This window comes from Stylophora pistillata, chromosome 10 (genome assembly GCF_964205215.1).
Source record: "Stylophora pistillata chromosome 10, jaStyPist1.2, whole genome shotgun sequence".
NCBI classification, from domain to species: domain Eukaryota; kingdom Metazoa; phylum Cnidaria; class Anthozoa; order Scleractinia; family Pocilloporidae; genus Stylophora; species Stylophora pistillata.
The window spans coordinates 29,414,354-29,430,566 of NC_142528.1; the positions used below are offsets into that span (position 1 = coordinate 29,414,354).

The 16,213-nt window shown below is 39.2% G+C and overlaps 2 protein-coding genes across 5 annotated transcripts; one reads left to right on the forward strand and one right to left on the reverse strand.

Moving 5' to 3' along the window:
- Positions 1 to 1,611: 1,611 nt before the first annotated feature.
- Positions 1,612 to 9,086, reverse strand: LOC111332663 (immunoglobulin superfamily DCC subclass member 3). Of its 3 annotated transcripts, XM_088735013.1 has the most exons (9): positions 8,956 to 9,086; positions 5,405 to 5,516; positions 4,980 to 5,309; positions 4,541 to 4,816; positions 3,945 to 4,253; positions 3,472 to 3,750; positions 3,215 to 3,363; positions 2,935 to 3,081; positions 1,612 to 2,391 (listed from the first exon to the last, which is right to left on the reverse strand). In XM_088735013.1, exons 2-8 carry the CDS (start codon positions 5,505 to 5,507, stop codon positions 2,953 to 2,955), a joined length of 1,575 nt encoding a protein of 524 aa, XP_088591139.1. In that variant the 5' UTR covers positions 5,508 to 5,516; positions 8,956 to 9,086; the 3' UTR covers positions 1,612 to 2,391; positions 2,935 to 2,952. The 3 variants fall into 3 exon arrangements, with proteins under 3 accessions (XP_088591139.1, XP_022793793.2, XP_022793792.2); XM_022938058.2 differs by having other exon boundaries at positions 1,612 to 3,081; XM_022938057.2 differs by lacking the exon at positions 8,956 to 9,086 and adding an exon at positions 6,593 to 6,726 and having other exon boundaries at positions 1,612 to 3,081.
- A 20-nt stretch (positions 9,087 to 9,106) lies between these two features.
- On the forward strand, positions 9,107 to 14,325 carry LOC111332662 (uncharacterized). 2 transcript variants are annotated; one of them, XM_088735036.1, is made up of 5 exons: positions 9,107 to 9,220; positions 11,322 to 11,455; positions 12,220 to 12,424; positions 13,000 to 13,112; positions 13,632 to 14,325. In XM_088735036.1, exons 3-5 carry the CDS (start codon positions 12,250 to 12,252, stop codon positions 13,824 to 13,826), a joined length of 483 nt encoding a protein of 160 aa, XP_088591162.1. In that variant the 5' UTR covers positions 9,107 to 9,220; positions 11,322 to 11,455; positions 12,220 to 12,249; the 3' UTR covers positions 13,827 to 14,325. The 2 variants fall into 2 exon arrangements, with proteins under 2 accessions (XP_088591162.1, XP_088591163.1); XM_088735037.1 differs by having other exon boundaries at positions 9,144 to 9,220; positions 11,342 to 11,455.
- Positions 14,326 to 16,213: the final 1,888 nt, after the last annotated feature.

The window sequence follows — 16,213 nt, forward strand, 5'->3', positions numbered from 1 at the left end:
CATAGCCTCAATTTGTTGTTCAAGAAATAATAGAACTACACAGATAAGCATTGGCATTTTACAGCTGATTTTGCTCAAATCCTGATAACTACAAACTATAGACTGATGTGAGAAACAATTCATTCCGGTATCAAGTTGTTCAAAGAAATAGGCAAGGAAGTCCTACCGATAGTGGTCGATAGCAAGTTAAAAGTAGTGAACAAGTTTGGGTACCACTAAGTTTAGTTTCAATTATCTTCCTTCTTTACAACCCAGATATACGTCACGCATATAGTGAGAAAGTTTTATCATATTTCAGATTCATTAATGAGGCAAAAAGTAGTGGATAGGATATGAGCTGTCAAACGTCAGTCTAGTACCTCTTAGGAAAAGCCCCGAGGTAAATAAATTCTGAACATTTTTAATTGTATTCATGGCACGAAATCGTGGAAACACCTGTCAAGACTATTTAAACTTGTTATTTGAGGTGTATGATTCCCTAGTAGCAAATAAAAGATTTCTCTATATTTACCTATCACATCTTTATAGGAAGTGGATATACACTTTCAGAAAACATGCATTTTTAAAGGTTGGAAGGGATCTCCATTTTGACTGATAAGACTCCTGCACAGTGATTCAACTGAGGGTCTGTTATCCTTAAGATCGGTTGAATTTCACGTTAAACAGATTCTAGGATCCAACAAATTTAGTTTATTGGGCCCCTTTTTGAGATTTAAGAAAAACAAAACAAATAGGGGATCATACACGAATACAAAATATTACCTTAAAATGGTGAATTCGCGAGAAATTACATATCACTTTGAAGTCTCCATTGACGAAAGACTATCACGGAAATTTCACATGCAAATCAATCTGTATTTGTACTCTTGATATCAGTCTTACTAATTGCTATTTATCTTTCAGCAGAACAGCCTGTTTGACGCTCTCAAAATTTAATTTGAAACCAGTTAGTCATAGTCCCATCAAGGAGTTTTAATTGTACATTAGTAGGCGTAAAAGTGGAATTTTTCAAAGGAAACAGCGCCGCAGCTTGAGCTCCTTAAATTAACTAATTATTGAAACTTTCAAAGCTGAAGGTTAAAGCGGAAGCTCGTTGTAACCAGTGCCAGCCTTTTCGTCTTTATCCCTTGAAGAAACCTTGACAATTCTAAGAACGTGATATGTTTTTCTTCATCACATTTCAAGTCTTAATAGCCTTGCTCGTAATTAAGACGGACATAAATGGTCTTAATGACAATCGTACCACTGAAGCCTTTTAATTCCTGTTTTCAATTGACCATTCCATTGCATGAGCCAGTTGGGCTGAGTCACCCGTTAAGATAAGTCCATTACTCTAAAAATGGATCGCAAAGTTGCATGATTTAAGATAGCGGAAGTTCAACACGGGCTTCCCATTTTTATCGTAATGTTTTTGTTTCACCATTGCAGCCAGACTTTTCGTCTCTTGTAGTCTCCTGTGCATTGATTAGTATATCACAAACTTTTAAAACTCACAGAAAGAGAAAATGTCTTTAGTGTGAAAGCCAAGAAAAAAACTCACTGAATTTATAAGGAAATTGAACCTAAAAATAACATACATTGAAAAGTTAGGTTAATCACAGACTGTATAGCTCTCTTCTTTAAGCGATTTTATTTACCATAAGCTTACAGGTATGGAAATTGAAGAATCTAACTAGAATTGAGGAATAACAAGCAAAACACGCGGAAAGAACATGGATAAAAGGAAAAAAAATATAACTAAACGAACGAGCCATAAAAAAGCTGTAATATTATAGGGCGAACAACTAATAGGATGGCGAAGCCATTTGCTCGGTTTCAATAATGTGTATGTATAAATGTTTGTGCAAGAAGAAAAATTGGGGACATCAAGAAAACTACAACAGAGACTTCAACTGAGGAGAAGGAAGCGAAACAAAAGACTTGATGAACTGAAGAGTAGCTCAGTACGTGCAGTTTAAACAGTTTCAGCCCTATCATTGCGAAATAGAAAACCTAGAATCGCCTGTGGTTTGAGCAGTCTAAAAAAGAAATGCCCGCAACAAATTACTGACGTCTCCTTGAAAATCTACGCTACATCCCCATGTTAGTGCTGAATGAAAGATTTGTCGTCTTTAAAGACGAGCATCTCGTTTAATACCTTAGACAAAATCATTTTCCAAGCGACGTTTTCCTTGGCCTCTGTGTCGTGACGGTAAATTTTCTTATGATAAATGATATCTCACTAATCTACCTTTTTCGAAGGACATTCCACTTTTCGATGATTCTGAACTGCTTCAATGCTTTCTACTAGTGATAAGGATTGTCCGAGAGATGTATCTACTAAACAAATTTGATAATATCAAGGCATAGTGGAGACGAATCGAGGTACGTCAATTCCACTTTTGTACCAACTACAGTAAACACCCGGAAATAAGAACCTTATTTTTTGGCAGTCTGGCAAAAAAGCTTCTTGTTTAAAGGGGTAGTTGTTGGTAATTTTGGCAAAACAGGTTCTTAATTAGGTTGTTAATTGCTAAGAGGGGGATACAGTTGTCATTGTTTTGCATATATATCATAAAAATAACAAATAAGCTTTATACGGGCTAAAATTATATATAATACTGTATAACTGTAGCTTTCAACTACTGTAACAAGTAGATAACACTAAATGGTGCTATTTCTATAGAACTAGATATAGAGCATATATAGTGTTTGCACTACTGTATTATATTGGGCATTTTGTGTAAATTATCTTCTATTTCTTTCGCACACACCAATAAATTGTGTCAGTAACTTGTGGTTTGTTTATCCTGTAATTTAGCTGTAACCAATATTATAAGAACCTGCTTGATCATGTTTGGCTAAACAGGTTCTTATTTAAAGGGGTATTAAAATGGCAAATTTCTGCCAAGAGGTTTCTTAATCCACTAGGTTCTTATTTTCGAGTGTTTACTGTATCTGAGGGTGCAAAGTTTAAAATTTCGTAGAAGTTGTAAATGCCAAGTTCGTCATCTGATATCGTGGGGCTGTAATGTCTCCTCTTTGCTGACTTATCATATCGTCTCCAGTGTGAAGATGTGAAAATTGGTTGTTTTCCCTCATCTGGAAGACCAATATAAACAGATATCACCGTCAAGACTCTCTGAAGGGCAGTGCGCTGGTAATAGAACCACCCCGCTAAAAGGGAAAGGCGGAAAGTAAAGGGATGGCGGAAAGTAAATTTGGACAATCTTACCTTTTTCTCGATGCTGAATTTGGCATTTTTATTTCTGTGGTGAACAAAAAATATTGAAATGACCATAAAAAGTAGTAGAACTGCTCCTGTAACAACAGGGATCCACACAGCGTTGGATATACACAACGAAGAACGCGAGGATTCTTTCCCTAAAATGAATAAAACTGAGTTAAGAGTGCGATATTATTATTCTGGATTATCTAGTTTATGATGGCCTTAACAAAAAGTTACAACAATTAAGCCTCTTTTATCCTTGCCTGTTATGGTGAGCACCGCTTCCCACGAGATTGTAGTCACCGCTTCGCATGAATAACGACCAACGTGTCTTTCACTCACGGGGTAGATCCTAAGCACAGATGTGGCACTTTGCTCTCCCGGGTAGTAATCAATGCTACCGTCCACATTTGTAGTACCATCTTTCAACCACATAATGTTTGGGACAGGACTACCCTCCATGGCACACACGAACACAACGCTGTCTCCTGCAATAGCCTTGACGCTTTTAGGTTGAAGGTAAAAAGGGCGCTGTCCAATGCCTAGTATGAAAAATAGTGGCCTAAGCCTATATTTGAATTGATACAACCGCAGAAAAGAAACAAGACGAAATCACAGTTGGATAACGCACAATGTTAACAGCGAAATTATTCCCGCACATTCTTTAAGACAGGATATTGGTCGTTTAATGTCCTTTTAAAAACATAACCGGATAAGATATCAACCAAGTAGGCACCTGAATCTTGAGCCTGTTCTCGGACTACCAGCACTCCCTCTTGGGATGACACTTCTCCGAATGGATTTTTGGCAATGCATTTAAATCTTGCGAATTTTTCTTCTTTTGCCACTCTTTGAATCAGAAGAGATGAGCTGCTGCCATTCTGGGTCACCATGCCACCAATCAAGGTAGAGTTGTTCTTTAGCCAACTTATAGAAGGAAGAGGGATGCCACTAGCCTTGCAGAAGAAGATCGCCTTCACAGTTGTTTCCTCCAGGTATATGGATACATTGTTTGGATGAACCAAAATGATTGGCATTGAGAAAACTGCAGTATAAGGAATGTTGATATTGATCCAGTTACAATGAAGATACGAAGAAACCTTTTTTTTCGCACAACAGGCGATAGGAAATGTATATGAAGCATGCAAGGAACAGCTGACCGCTCTTCCTCAAGAAAATATTTCAGTTTAATAAATATGAATGAAAACTGATCGACCAAAGCCTACGCAATAAGGACTTTTTTACAAAAGTAACGAATGAAATAGGATAGTAAAATTGGCAGTAAAATAGACATGCATGATTAAAAGGGTGTATGAAACAAAAATGAATAACCCTTAATAGTCGTATTTAGGGATCTTTTCCATCCTTCTGAGTTTTTTGCCTCACACCAGTAGACACCTCTGTCATGTGTTGTAACAGATTCCAAGGTTAGCTGTGAAATTCCCTGTAAGTTCCGGATGTTCCCACCGATGATGGGCCTACCATCTTTATACCAAGTGATGGCAGGTTTAGGAAATCCTCTTGCCTCGCATGTAAGGTTGGCTGTACTTCCAAAGGAAACGTTGACATCCTGAGGTGAGTTTGAAGTGAGGGTTAAAGGTGTCGGTTCTAAGCAATGAAAATGGAAAGCTTTGTAAGTCTTTATTGCAACATCATTTCACTCTGTTGAAATTGAACTTAACCATCTGCAACAACTTTTTGCGCCTCTTGTGTACAACCAAGGTACATCGAGGGCTAAAAGGGAGAAATCGACAAATAATGGCAAACTTACCTTCGAACTTGAGGGATAATGTCCCAATAGTACACGAAAGCTGGTTGCGTGTCACACAGGTGTAGTTTCCTGAATTACCCTTTGTGGAATTCACAATAGGGTACGTACATATTTTTGAGTCCTCGCTGTCTCTGCTTCGACCACCACAACTTCTTACGTAGGCATCATTGAAGAAAATCTGTATCCAATATGGTTGACCATAGTATGGGTTTCCATAATATTCTTTCGAAATATTACTGATGCAAATAATTGTGTGATCGTAGCCTGTCGGTAATACCCCTTCATCTGGTAGTTCGGAGGTTTTGATAGTTAGTGATGGAGAATAAGAAGCTGCCACAAGAAATAATCGAAAGTCGTTAATCAATACAGGTACATCAAACATTTTTCCGAAAATTATGATCTTGGTAAAATAATCAGTCACTTACACTGCATATTCATAGAAACACAACTTGCTTGAGTAGAATTTAAACAAAGAAGCATTGAACCAAATCCCATAAGCAAGAGATGAGTTATGCCGCCTGGATTCATTTTTCTTGCCTGGAATTGAAACCAAATGTAATTAAAATTAATACCGAACAAAGTCAAATTAAAAATGATTAAATCAACATTAGATTAAAATGAAAATGAAAAACACATGTCGAAATGCATTTATCCTAAGGGAATTTGACAATTTCTTCGAGAGCATTAAGTCCTAATTAAGGAAATGGAATTTATTAATGCAAACTGAAGAGATTCACGATATTGGTTTGCAAATGCTCCCTCGTGTTAGACTTAATTTTTTTCAATTTTTTCCTGTTCAGGGAAACAAAAAACAATAAAAACTGATCCGGCAAAAACAATCCAACAAACAGATGAACTGCAAAAACACAAACAAAAAAATAGCATTACTTTATCCTAGCCTTGTTAGTTTGTAAATAGCCCAAACACGACTTGTTAAGGTGCCACGTAAATCGGTTCGGTTTCGAATTCAGCTCCGTTTGATTTCCTCATGAAGAGCATAAGAAGTCTTTTTTCAAGTTAGAGATGCGATGCTCTACTAGAATCATTCTCCAAGAAAGCATTTATAAACGCATGCACAGCATTGCCTGTGGTATCACGCTCGTAACTCAGAGAGCTTCTTTAATCGTGGTTTCGGAGGAAGAAGCAATCAGGAAACAAAAATGGCAAAAACATCACTTTTATAGAAGAGAAACAGCTATTGAGAGATAATAAGCCAGCCGCAGTTGGCCACACGGTCGCGATAACACATACGGTTTTGGGTTTACTCTTTGTAAGTTCGTATTGAGAAAATGTTTTGTGGTTTAGTTAGGCAGGGAATGTTCAAAGCTTTTCTAAGAGCAGAATTATTATTCTAGATGTCAACACAAATTTTCAGGTGCAAAATTTCCTATAAATATTCCCATTGATCATGCCTGTCAAGGGTTCGCCGTCAAATTGTTTAGGGTTATTTTCACTATTGAAACAGCTAGTTCGTGAATGTCACCATTATCTATTTCTTCCAATTACCAAGTGGACTAAAAACAGAGGTCACTTTGGTACTTCTATATATACCGTCTCCTTTCTATTCGTTAAAGTTGTTGGGAATGTAAATAGACGTGTTTTGCGTGGAATACCTTGTCTTGCCTCTTCACTTCTTGGGAACAATGACCACCGTTATATTTGCTTCGAGCATATCAAAATAACTGTAAACTGTCGATACAGCGATTTGGATATTTAATACTTATACAGAGTCAGTTATGTAGATTTTAACAATACATCTTAAAAAAGGTTGAGACTTCCGGTGGCGTGTAAAATTAGATTTTGGTACTGCCATGCTACAAATTTAATAATAATAGATTCCCACCATTTAGTATGAATTAAAATAAAGGTATTGTGCATTGCATATGAAGAAACAATGGACATTTTTTTTGATAGAATTATTCAATACATTTTTGTCGAATTGACGCAATAGGGACCTTAAGCAACCACGACGGCGACGGCAACGAGGACGTGGAAAAACAAGAGATCTAATTGGCAGAACAATAGCTCAGCACGTGCATTTTGAAACTTTGTACATCTCTTAGCCGTCCTATGCAAAACAACAACGTGAAATCGCCAAAATCTGCGTCGTCTGCGAACCGAAACCGCGACGGCAAATTATTTTAATTTCCATTTGGAACTCAACGTTGCTTTTATACGTCATGCTGAAGTTGAGCTGTGGCGTCGTATGAGACAGTAAGCTCCTGCAGCCATTTTTAAAATTCTAACTAAGAGTAGAAATTCATTTTTTAATCGAAGTCTTCCTTGGCGTCGCCGTCCTGACTGCTTAAGGTCCCTAATTACTAACAATAGACAGCCTGCACAAACCTACTTCCTGTGTCAGCTGCTTATACGACTAATTCGAGCTTTTTCCAATTTCCTGAGATTTTAACCGTAAACTTATTGCTTCTACGCTTAAGGAGAGGGTTTTAAAATGAATGCAGGAAAAAGAAAACTTCCGACGGACCTCGACAATCATGTCATGCATATTTAACATGGAATGATGACGCAAGGAAACTGGTGGTTAAAACATGTGCTAAAAAGGAAACATGAACCTTCCGACCACGACAAACATGTTATGCTTATTTTACTTGGAATGATGACGCAAGGAAACAGGAAAATAAGCTCACTCTGAAAACAAAAGAAGGAACCCGCCCACCTTGTTATTGAAGCTGGAAAGCTTCCGGTCCTCCTTTGTGACCACAGGTCTGAGGACTAAGTGAGTGTATCCACGGAAATGTGTTTGTTTCGCTAGATTTTCGGTGGCGTTAATCGTTAGCCCCGCTACAGCTTACTCGTTGCATCGTTAAATTTCCTCGCAGTGCTGTAATGGTTAGTTTTAATTGTAATTAAAATAAACGAGCTGCTACCCTGGCAAGGGAACAAAAAATGAATCGGAACACTGTGGCTTGCTCATGAACCAAGACAACCTCATTATAGCACTGTAGATAAGTGCGGTTTCCTTTCATCATGTTTCCGACAAAAACATATCACCGCAGAACAAATTAACTATAGTATAATCAGAAGTTCGTGAACTTTCGACCCTGAAAAGCGTGATGAATTTGTATGTGTATTATTCAAAAGATTTCGCTTGCGTATAAATGAGCTCCCTTCGTAATATATAGAACAATGTCGATTAATCCCCGCGAAGTAACTTATACACGTGTTTTGCAAAGTGGGTCTCAGCGATACTGGAAAGAAAGAAAGAAAAGAAAGAAAGTCTTAAGCACTCTAAACAACAAACGTGTCTAGTTACAATGATAAGGTTGAGATTGGACGTCAGCATTATCAGGCGCCTCTGGCAGCCGCTTCAGTCCATGTAACCTCGTGCGTGGGAAATTAACGTCTCCTACCCCTAACCCTGCAGGAGACGGAGCCTACGGTTTATTCGTCTTTATCCGAGAAGACTAGAATATCTATCCATTTCTTTATATAATAGAAAGGTAGCAAATTCTCATCACTTATTTTAAGACCATGAGTATTGGTCCGGCCGGGGCTCGAACCCTCGACCTCCCGCACAACACAATCCGGCGCTCTAACCAAATGAGCTAACCGAGAGGCAGTTCGCTTGCTTGTCATCCTGATAACGTAACGTAAAAGCTCAGCGAGAGTGGACGTACAGTATTGGGCCTGTATATGTTGATGTTCGTGCGAATTGCGGTGCATGAAGCGTGATACATCGGTCAATAAAAGAATATTAGTTATCAATATTGAAGGTTATTGGAATTTTAGTTATCGGAAGGTCATTAACTTATACAAGTGTATTGCAAAGTGGGCTTCAGCAAGGCTGAACAAGTTCCGCCTGCTTGCCATCCTGATAACTTAACCTGAAAGCTCAGCGAGAGTGGACGTATAATATTGGGTCTGTCTGTATTGATGTTCGTGCAAATCTCAGTGCATGAAGCGCAATACATCTTCACTAAAAGTATTTTAGTTATTGGAGATGAGTTACTCATACCTGTGTTTTGTAAAGTGGGTTTCAGAAATGCTGAACAAGTTCCGCCTTGCCTGCCATTCTGAGAACGTAGCCTCAAAGCTCAGCTAGAGTCGACGTCCGGCTAAAATTAGGCCTGTCTGTGTTGACATTCGTGCGAATTGCGGTGCATGAAGCGTGACCATCAATCACTAATGAAAAGTATTTAATGTAAGTGATCAACATTTTGTTATTTTGACTAAAAGCAGTCGTCGAGAGTGTTTGGAAATCTGGAGTTCAAGAGTCTCAAGTAAGTTTTGCAAACATTCAATGACTTCGAGAATATCTCTTGGGCAAATTAGTCGTAAAAAATGATACGAAAATATCTGATTCACTTGATTTAAACGCAAGTGAAAAAGGAGCGAGAGGTTTTTAAAAGGTATGACCATGCGGAAATACACACATACACAAGCCTGTTTAACGCTTTACTCCCTAACATCAACATACATATTCTCCATGCTGTTCTCTTAACATTTCCTAAGATGCTGACACGGAGAATTTGCTTATCAATCAAGACTTTCTGTAGTTGTTGATCATTTTCATTATTCCTGTGACCTTAATGTGTGATTCATATATCTTATTAACCAAGCGCGAGGGCCGTACTGAGAGAATATCGGCCCGAGGTCTTGACAGTACGGACCGAGCGTAGCGAGGTCCGTAATATAATATATAATATAGATCAATTTCTATAGCGCATTTCCATGTAAATGCTCTAATGCGCTTTACAACACTGTGCGGGGGACTTTTCCAGACTGCCGGCGGCAGTTTACAATTAATAAAGGAGAAATTTTTTACAGATGCCCCCTCCCCCCCTTCCCAGTAAACAGGCCAGACCACATCACAGTAATCTCGTGATGTGGGTTCTTTAACGTCCCTTGCCGAAATTAACTAATTGATAGGTGCAGGAGACGGGACCTCCGGCTTTACGTCCTATCCGAGAAGACGAAGCAATGTGAGTGAAGCGTCTTGCTTAAGGACACAACGTCAAGCCCCAGCCAGGACTTGAACCCGGGCCATCTGACCTAGAGTCCAGCGCACTGACCACTGGACTACTCACGCCTTACAAAAAAGACCGAGGGCCGATATTCTTCCAGTACGGTCCCGAGCAAGCTTGGTTAATAAGAGATTTATTATACGACTGAAGTTCAAAGGGACACAAGTGCGGTATCATTCGGGACCATTCGGGACAGTGCCCGGTCCAATACTTAGAGAATATTGGACCGGCAATAGAGCATTTTGATTGGTTGATTTTAGTTATTGGCCCTCTGACTGCCCGAGTCGTGTAATAAAGGGGTGATATTGTAAGGAGAATTTAGATGCTGCTTACCCTGTGGTTTAAAGAGTTAATGCCGATTTGCAACTCGTTTGATCATTATGCAACCTACTGAATCAGTTCCGTCAGATCCTGTACATTGAAGCTTTGTGAAACACTTTTTCGAAAAGAAAGTTTTGAGGTACATGCGCGAAGAATCTTTCCTTCTTGTTATGTTTCATCGACTTACGTGGAAAATATTTAACGGCGGAAACGAGGAGCGATACGCGCGCGAAAAGTAAGACACGCACCCCTTTTCTTGTATCTGTCTCCACTCGCCTAAAAAGGCAGAAAATGACGCTTCTTCTGAGCGCTAACTCAACACAGGTATAATTTCTATCCGATTTGTCCATTGTGTTTATATAAGGAACAGAGAAAAAGGAAGATACATGACAGTAACGTCTGCACCGTTTTCCTTTGAAAGATAAATCTTAGTCAAAGATGGCGATCTAGGGGAATCACACTTACCTCTAATTTCCCCTTAATGTGCTCTTCCAGCTTTTCTAGTGTCAGCTTGTTTTCGTCGTGAGTTTTTTTTTTTGCTCGCCAGATTTAACTAGGTTGCCAAAGCGGATCAACTCAGTGAACCGTAATGAATCTCCTTTTCCTGCTTAAACAAAAGAAATTAATGTAAGTTTGTGTAAGCTTTCACCACGTGGCTGTTGTAGCCGAAAAGCGGGATGAATTCCTGACTAGTTTCTGGGAAAAATCCTAGCCGGAAAAAACCAGCGGGAAAATTGGGACGGCAAAATGTGTTTTGTAAAATTTGCTTTTCTGAATTTCAAAACTTTCGTGCACTGATGGAAATAAACATTGATCACCCTCCAAAAGTTTCGTTATTATTTTTTCTCTCACATAACTGGGTATATACAACACTTCATAGATAACGCAACACAGTTGTTGCAAGTCGTTGTAAACTATTTGTTGCACGTGATTAAAGGTCTGTTGTAGAAATACATGGAGTGCCCTATAGGCGAATTAGACCGTCTGATCATTGTAACAAATCTGCTTATCTGGTATCATTATATGTGATCAACAGTTCGTCTGAAACTTTCACAGTAGTATGGCGGTTATCATACGGAAGTCTTGGGTGTTCCAGAGTGCCAGGGCGCTAGGAACTCTTTACGGAAACAAGTCATTGCGTCACCATGATGGCACTCCGGCTCTAAAGAGGTAAATTGTGTGGCTATAGATAATCTTTCTAGCGGAAAATAAACATCATCTCGTTATAATTGTTACAGCTTACAGTTTTCAAAATAATGCCCTTAGTTTAGCTCAGCTTGGCCGAAGAGCCAGAAACAAGAGCTTATGGGCTACTGCCAGAAAGTAATACTCGTGGGAAAGTGTCATCCATAGATAAAATACTGTTTGTTTGTAGGAACCTTAAGAGATGTTCTTGTGAAGCAACATTATGTCAGAAGATCTCAACTTAGCCGGAAATTGACGTTTCTTTAACTTGATTCATTCACCGAAGCATCTACTCGCGTAAACAGTTGCATACGAAGGCGGTACGAGGTGGCCGTAAAAAGTGCACACGTACGGCAATGAATGCATTATGCAGAAGGCAAGAAATAATGAACAAAGACATGAAGTTGAGAGCGTATTTGGTTCTTTACGACCTCGAGCCAGATATTTTCCCGTTTGGCTACCCCATGAAGTCAATAAGTATACATATAAGGAGGAAAATAGCTGACATAATCAAGAAAATAATTGGAAATCACATAGGAAACAACTAACGCCAGCCATCAATAATTATTGTTTCGTTAAATGTACAACTTTGGAACGTGTCTCCTGATGAAAAATAACAAACAAAGAAACAAAATAACTAATCGCTACCAACGCAGGATTTGCATAAAAAATCTCAGAGGAGCTAATAGACTGCTGTTCAATCTTTCTAGGTTTTGGTATTAATGATAACAACTCTTTGACATCTCCAGGTTGAGTCTTTGTGTGCAGATGTTTATCATATGACTTGGTATCCCGTATCAACACCCTTACCCCCTGAATTTAAGCCTCATCCCATCAAGCCGTTTGTACTTTACCAATTTTGGAACCCAGTCTGTAACGGTTTAATTCAAATGGATCCATCGAATCCAATGCCCATTGTAACAGGAAAGGGTACCATTGGTAACAGCCCACACAGTGAGTACATACAATTTTTTTTACCATTAGGGGTAGTAGTCCTGAGTCCAGTTCAGGTTCTTAGAAGGTCGGATGACGCCATCCAACAGATAAGTCGCCGTGCAGTGGATAAGCTTGATCAAAAACCCACTGTGCTATTCACCGGATAGAGATTTACCCAATGGTGGGAGTTATCCACCCTTTGAATGACTGGGGCCGAGTGTTGTAAATAGCGAGTGTATATGACTATTTTTCTTTGGCCTTAACTGACATACACTAAAGAGTAGATTGATTAAGCTGATTTCTCAGGAGGTGAAAAAGCGAACGGGAGTGCGCAGCAATGAAAACTGAAAAATCTAGAAATGGAACATTAAAACAACAAATAGACTAGTAGGGAAGTAAAAACAAGAAAAAGACTGACAAACAGGCAAAAAAAGAATAGAAAAAAAAGAAGAAATCAAAAGGATGGTTAATAGGAAGGAATAAATAATTCAAGAAAACAATTTTAGTGGGCAATTTTTTTCTTGAACCTGTTGCCAAAGACTCTGTCGACCGAAAGAAATAACCACTAATAGTATGTCACGTTTCTTTTCCAGCGGTTGTACAAGCCGAAGACTTTGGTCATGACTTATTCTATTTGTATTTCACTGATGGGCACTCGAAAATGTACATTACATCACAGGGTGAAGGAGAGCCCATCGTTGCAGTGGTAAGTAACTTTCCTCCTCAAACGAAATTTTGATAAATAAATGAATAAACAAATACGAAATCTGATCATCCATGTAGAATTCGAAAAAAGCTTTAAATAATAGCCATCGTTTCTTATGTTAGATCATGATTAACGTTGTGGCTTGACTGATGACTGCAGTTCCAGATACTAAAGATCCTCTGAGCCTTAGAAGCGCCATCTCCGAAACGGTGATGGATTTTTTCGGTGGGAGAATCTCGCACAAATCCTCGTAACCCACGTGATGAGTTCCCAGTAAGCAAATGATATTGAAAAAGCATCATCAGAGATATGGCATTAATATTTACCTAATACTGTTCAATTAAAAAATTAATTACAGCCAGTTTCTTTCAGATCTCATTACGAGCAATTCAGAGGGCTAAGAGTTCTGACCAAGAGGTTACTTTACTAATGTCTTTGTTCTATCATATCCTTCAATGGTCAGTTGCTGTCTCCTACTAATGAAAATAATGTAATATTCTAATGAATGGTTGTTTTCAGGAGACTCCAACTCCAACAGATCATTCAATATTTAAAGTGGAGTACTACTGGAGCTACACACTTTTTAAGAGCGTGGCACTGGGGAACAACAATCTGTACCTCGGCTGTGACAAAGACCAAAATGCCACCCTGGTGCGCATGCCCAGGGTCGCATATCCAGATCCAAGGGCTCTGTTCACCGTCATCCAGCGATGATCTTCAAAATTAACCACGAACGACTACGTTTATTTTGTTTAACCATGCTAACCGCTCCGATTTAAGTTATAGCAAGTCTATTCTAAGCGTAAAAAGTATCAAAACCCAATGGCAACTGTACTTGAAAATGAGAGTTGTGAGTAACATTCATATCAGTGTTTTTTTAAGGAGGTAAGAGGCCCCCCCCCCCCCCCCCACGGGAGGGGGAGCCCAGCAAGTTTCCTCGGTCCTATTTTTACTTTTAAGCATTGTTGAAAGAAATGAGGCTGCCGGCGACTTTCGCAAGTTTAAGCCCCCACGTAAAGGCTTACTGGATTACCTTCTGATTATGTCTAGCTATAAATGATAATAATAATAATAATAATAATAATAATAATAATAATGATGATGATGAGGATAACAGTTTATTAAGAGTATTTCCATCGGTAAAATGGCTCTACATCTGTTATACAAACATAAAATTGGGTTATTACAATAAAAACTTTAAAAATGCTATAAATTAGGAATACTTGTAATGATATGGTCGTCCTATTTGAGGTTACTGTGGATGTTAACCCCGAGCAACTTTGTAGATTCGACTCGCTCAAGAAAGTTGTCTCCGACAGTGCGATTAAGTGCGCGATCTGTTAATTTGTGGTGAGATGACATTTGCTGGGTGGAGTAACCTTGAATTTGGTCTTATTGGGGTTCAAGGAAAGGTTAGAATCCTTAGACCATGGTCCAAGTTTGGTAAGGGATTCGTTTAAATCGCACGTCGTTGATTCCAATTCCCTTTCTACACAGTGGGTGTAGCGAGATGTGTCGTCAGGGTATTGAGAACAAGATGTAGATAGATCCAGGTTGTCTCGGAGATTTGATACATACAAATTGAAGATCATCGGCCCAAGGATCCTTCCGTGAGGTATTCCAAGCTGTGACAACTTGAGGTGTGATTTAGTGTCATCAATTTGTACGAGTTGTGTTCGACGAGATAAATAACTAAGGAGCCATTTCGATTGTGGGAAATTGTCGTAAATGCTGCTAGAAAGTGCTCAATACACATGAGTGTAGAGCGAAATACAATTCAAACTGACTAAATAGATTTTGGAGAAGCTGAGTTTGCAGAATTTCTTTATCGTCCTTTTGAAACAAACCGTATCAAAAGCCGTAGAAAAATCGGCGAGAACCATCAAGGTCACCTCTTTCCTTTACATAGTGCGCTTTACATCATCTATTATTCCAAGAAGGTCAGTAGTGGTAGAGTGCCCTTTACGGAAACTGGAAATGTTATCATGAAGAAGAGAGGTGCTATTTGCGAAATCCGACATCTACCAGCCGACCAACCTTTCGAACACCTTAGACAACACCGGTAATATCGAGATTGGTCCTAGTCCGTCATTGGTCGTTGGGTTGTCCACCTTGGGTAAGGGCGACACTCTGACGATCTTTTAAAGCTTTGGGAAGTATGCTTCAGTTATACAACCATTAGTGATCCTGGTAAGGAGGCCCGCCGAGTGGTCAGCCACTAGCTTCATGAATGTAGTTGGAATCTGATCAGCTCCTGTGGAACAATCGGACCTTAAGCTTTTAATCGCTTTGAATATCTCTTCTCTAGTAACAGGAAAAATGTAGAATCGAGTATGGTCATCCGAATAATCGGGGAGACTTTCGATCAGTTCAGTCAGCTCAACGTAGGAGGTCGCATTTATGTTAAGAGTTCTTTGTTCCTTAGCTGAATTGGACCTGCCTGTATAAATATTGCTTATAAATTGCGCTGTAGACGGGAAGTGACCATTCACCTCGTCAGGGTCGAAGCGCAAAAGCTTTGGGCTAGGCTTAAGAATTCTGTGGATTACCTTCCATAATTCACTTGACATGTTTGAGTAGAGCGCTTTCTCAATAGAAGCTTTATTGGCAGTTCGGATAGCAGCTTTCAGTTTGTTCCTTACTGAACGAAAATAGTCCCACTTTGCATCAGAAGGGGTGTTGTGGGCCTCCTATCTGGCAGTGTCTCTCTCCTTTTGTAGGTCTTTAATGTTGGGACATTTCATCCAAGGCGTTGGTGGCCTAGCAACACGTACCCTTTTTAACGGGGCGTGTCTTTCTAGAATCAGGGAGTTGAGGGTCTCTAATTGTTCGTCTGTATCGTCCGAATATCTTACAATGGACATGGGAAGCGTAGAATCCTCTACAAAAGACTCTTCTAAGTTTTTCATATCCCGCATGTGTTTAAATCGCAGTTGAAAGCGAAGCAAACGGACATTGATGCAAAAGAAATAAATGAAATATGAAATCATAGTTGACATATCTGCATTTTTACCTGTCCTTTTAATCTGATCTTCGTTCCCACGACTTGGTTGATTTCTAGCTTTGGAAGGTCCCGGTGGTATTTAAGCCAGGGCGCTACG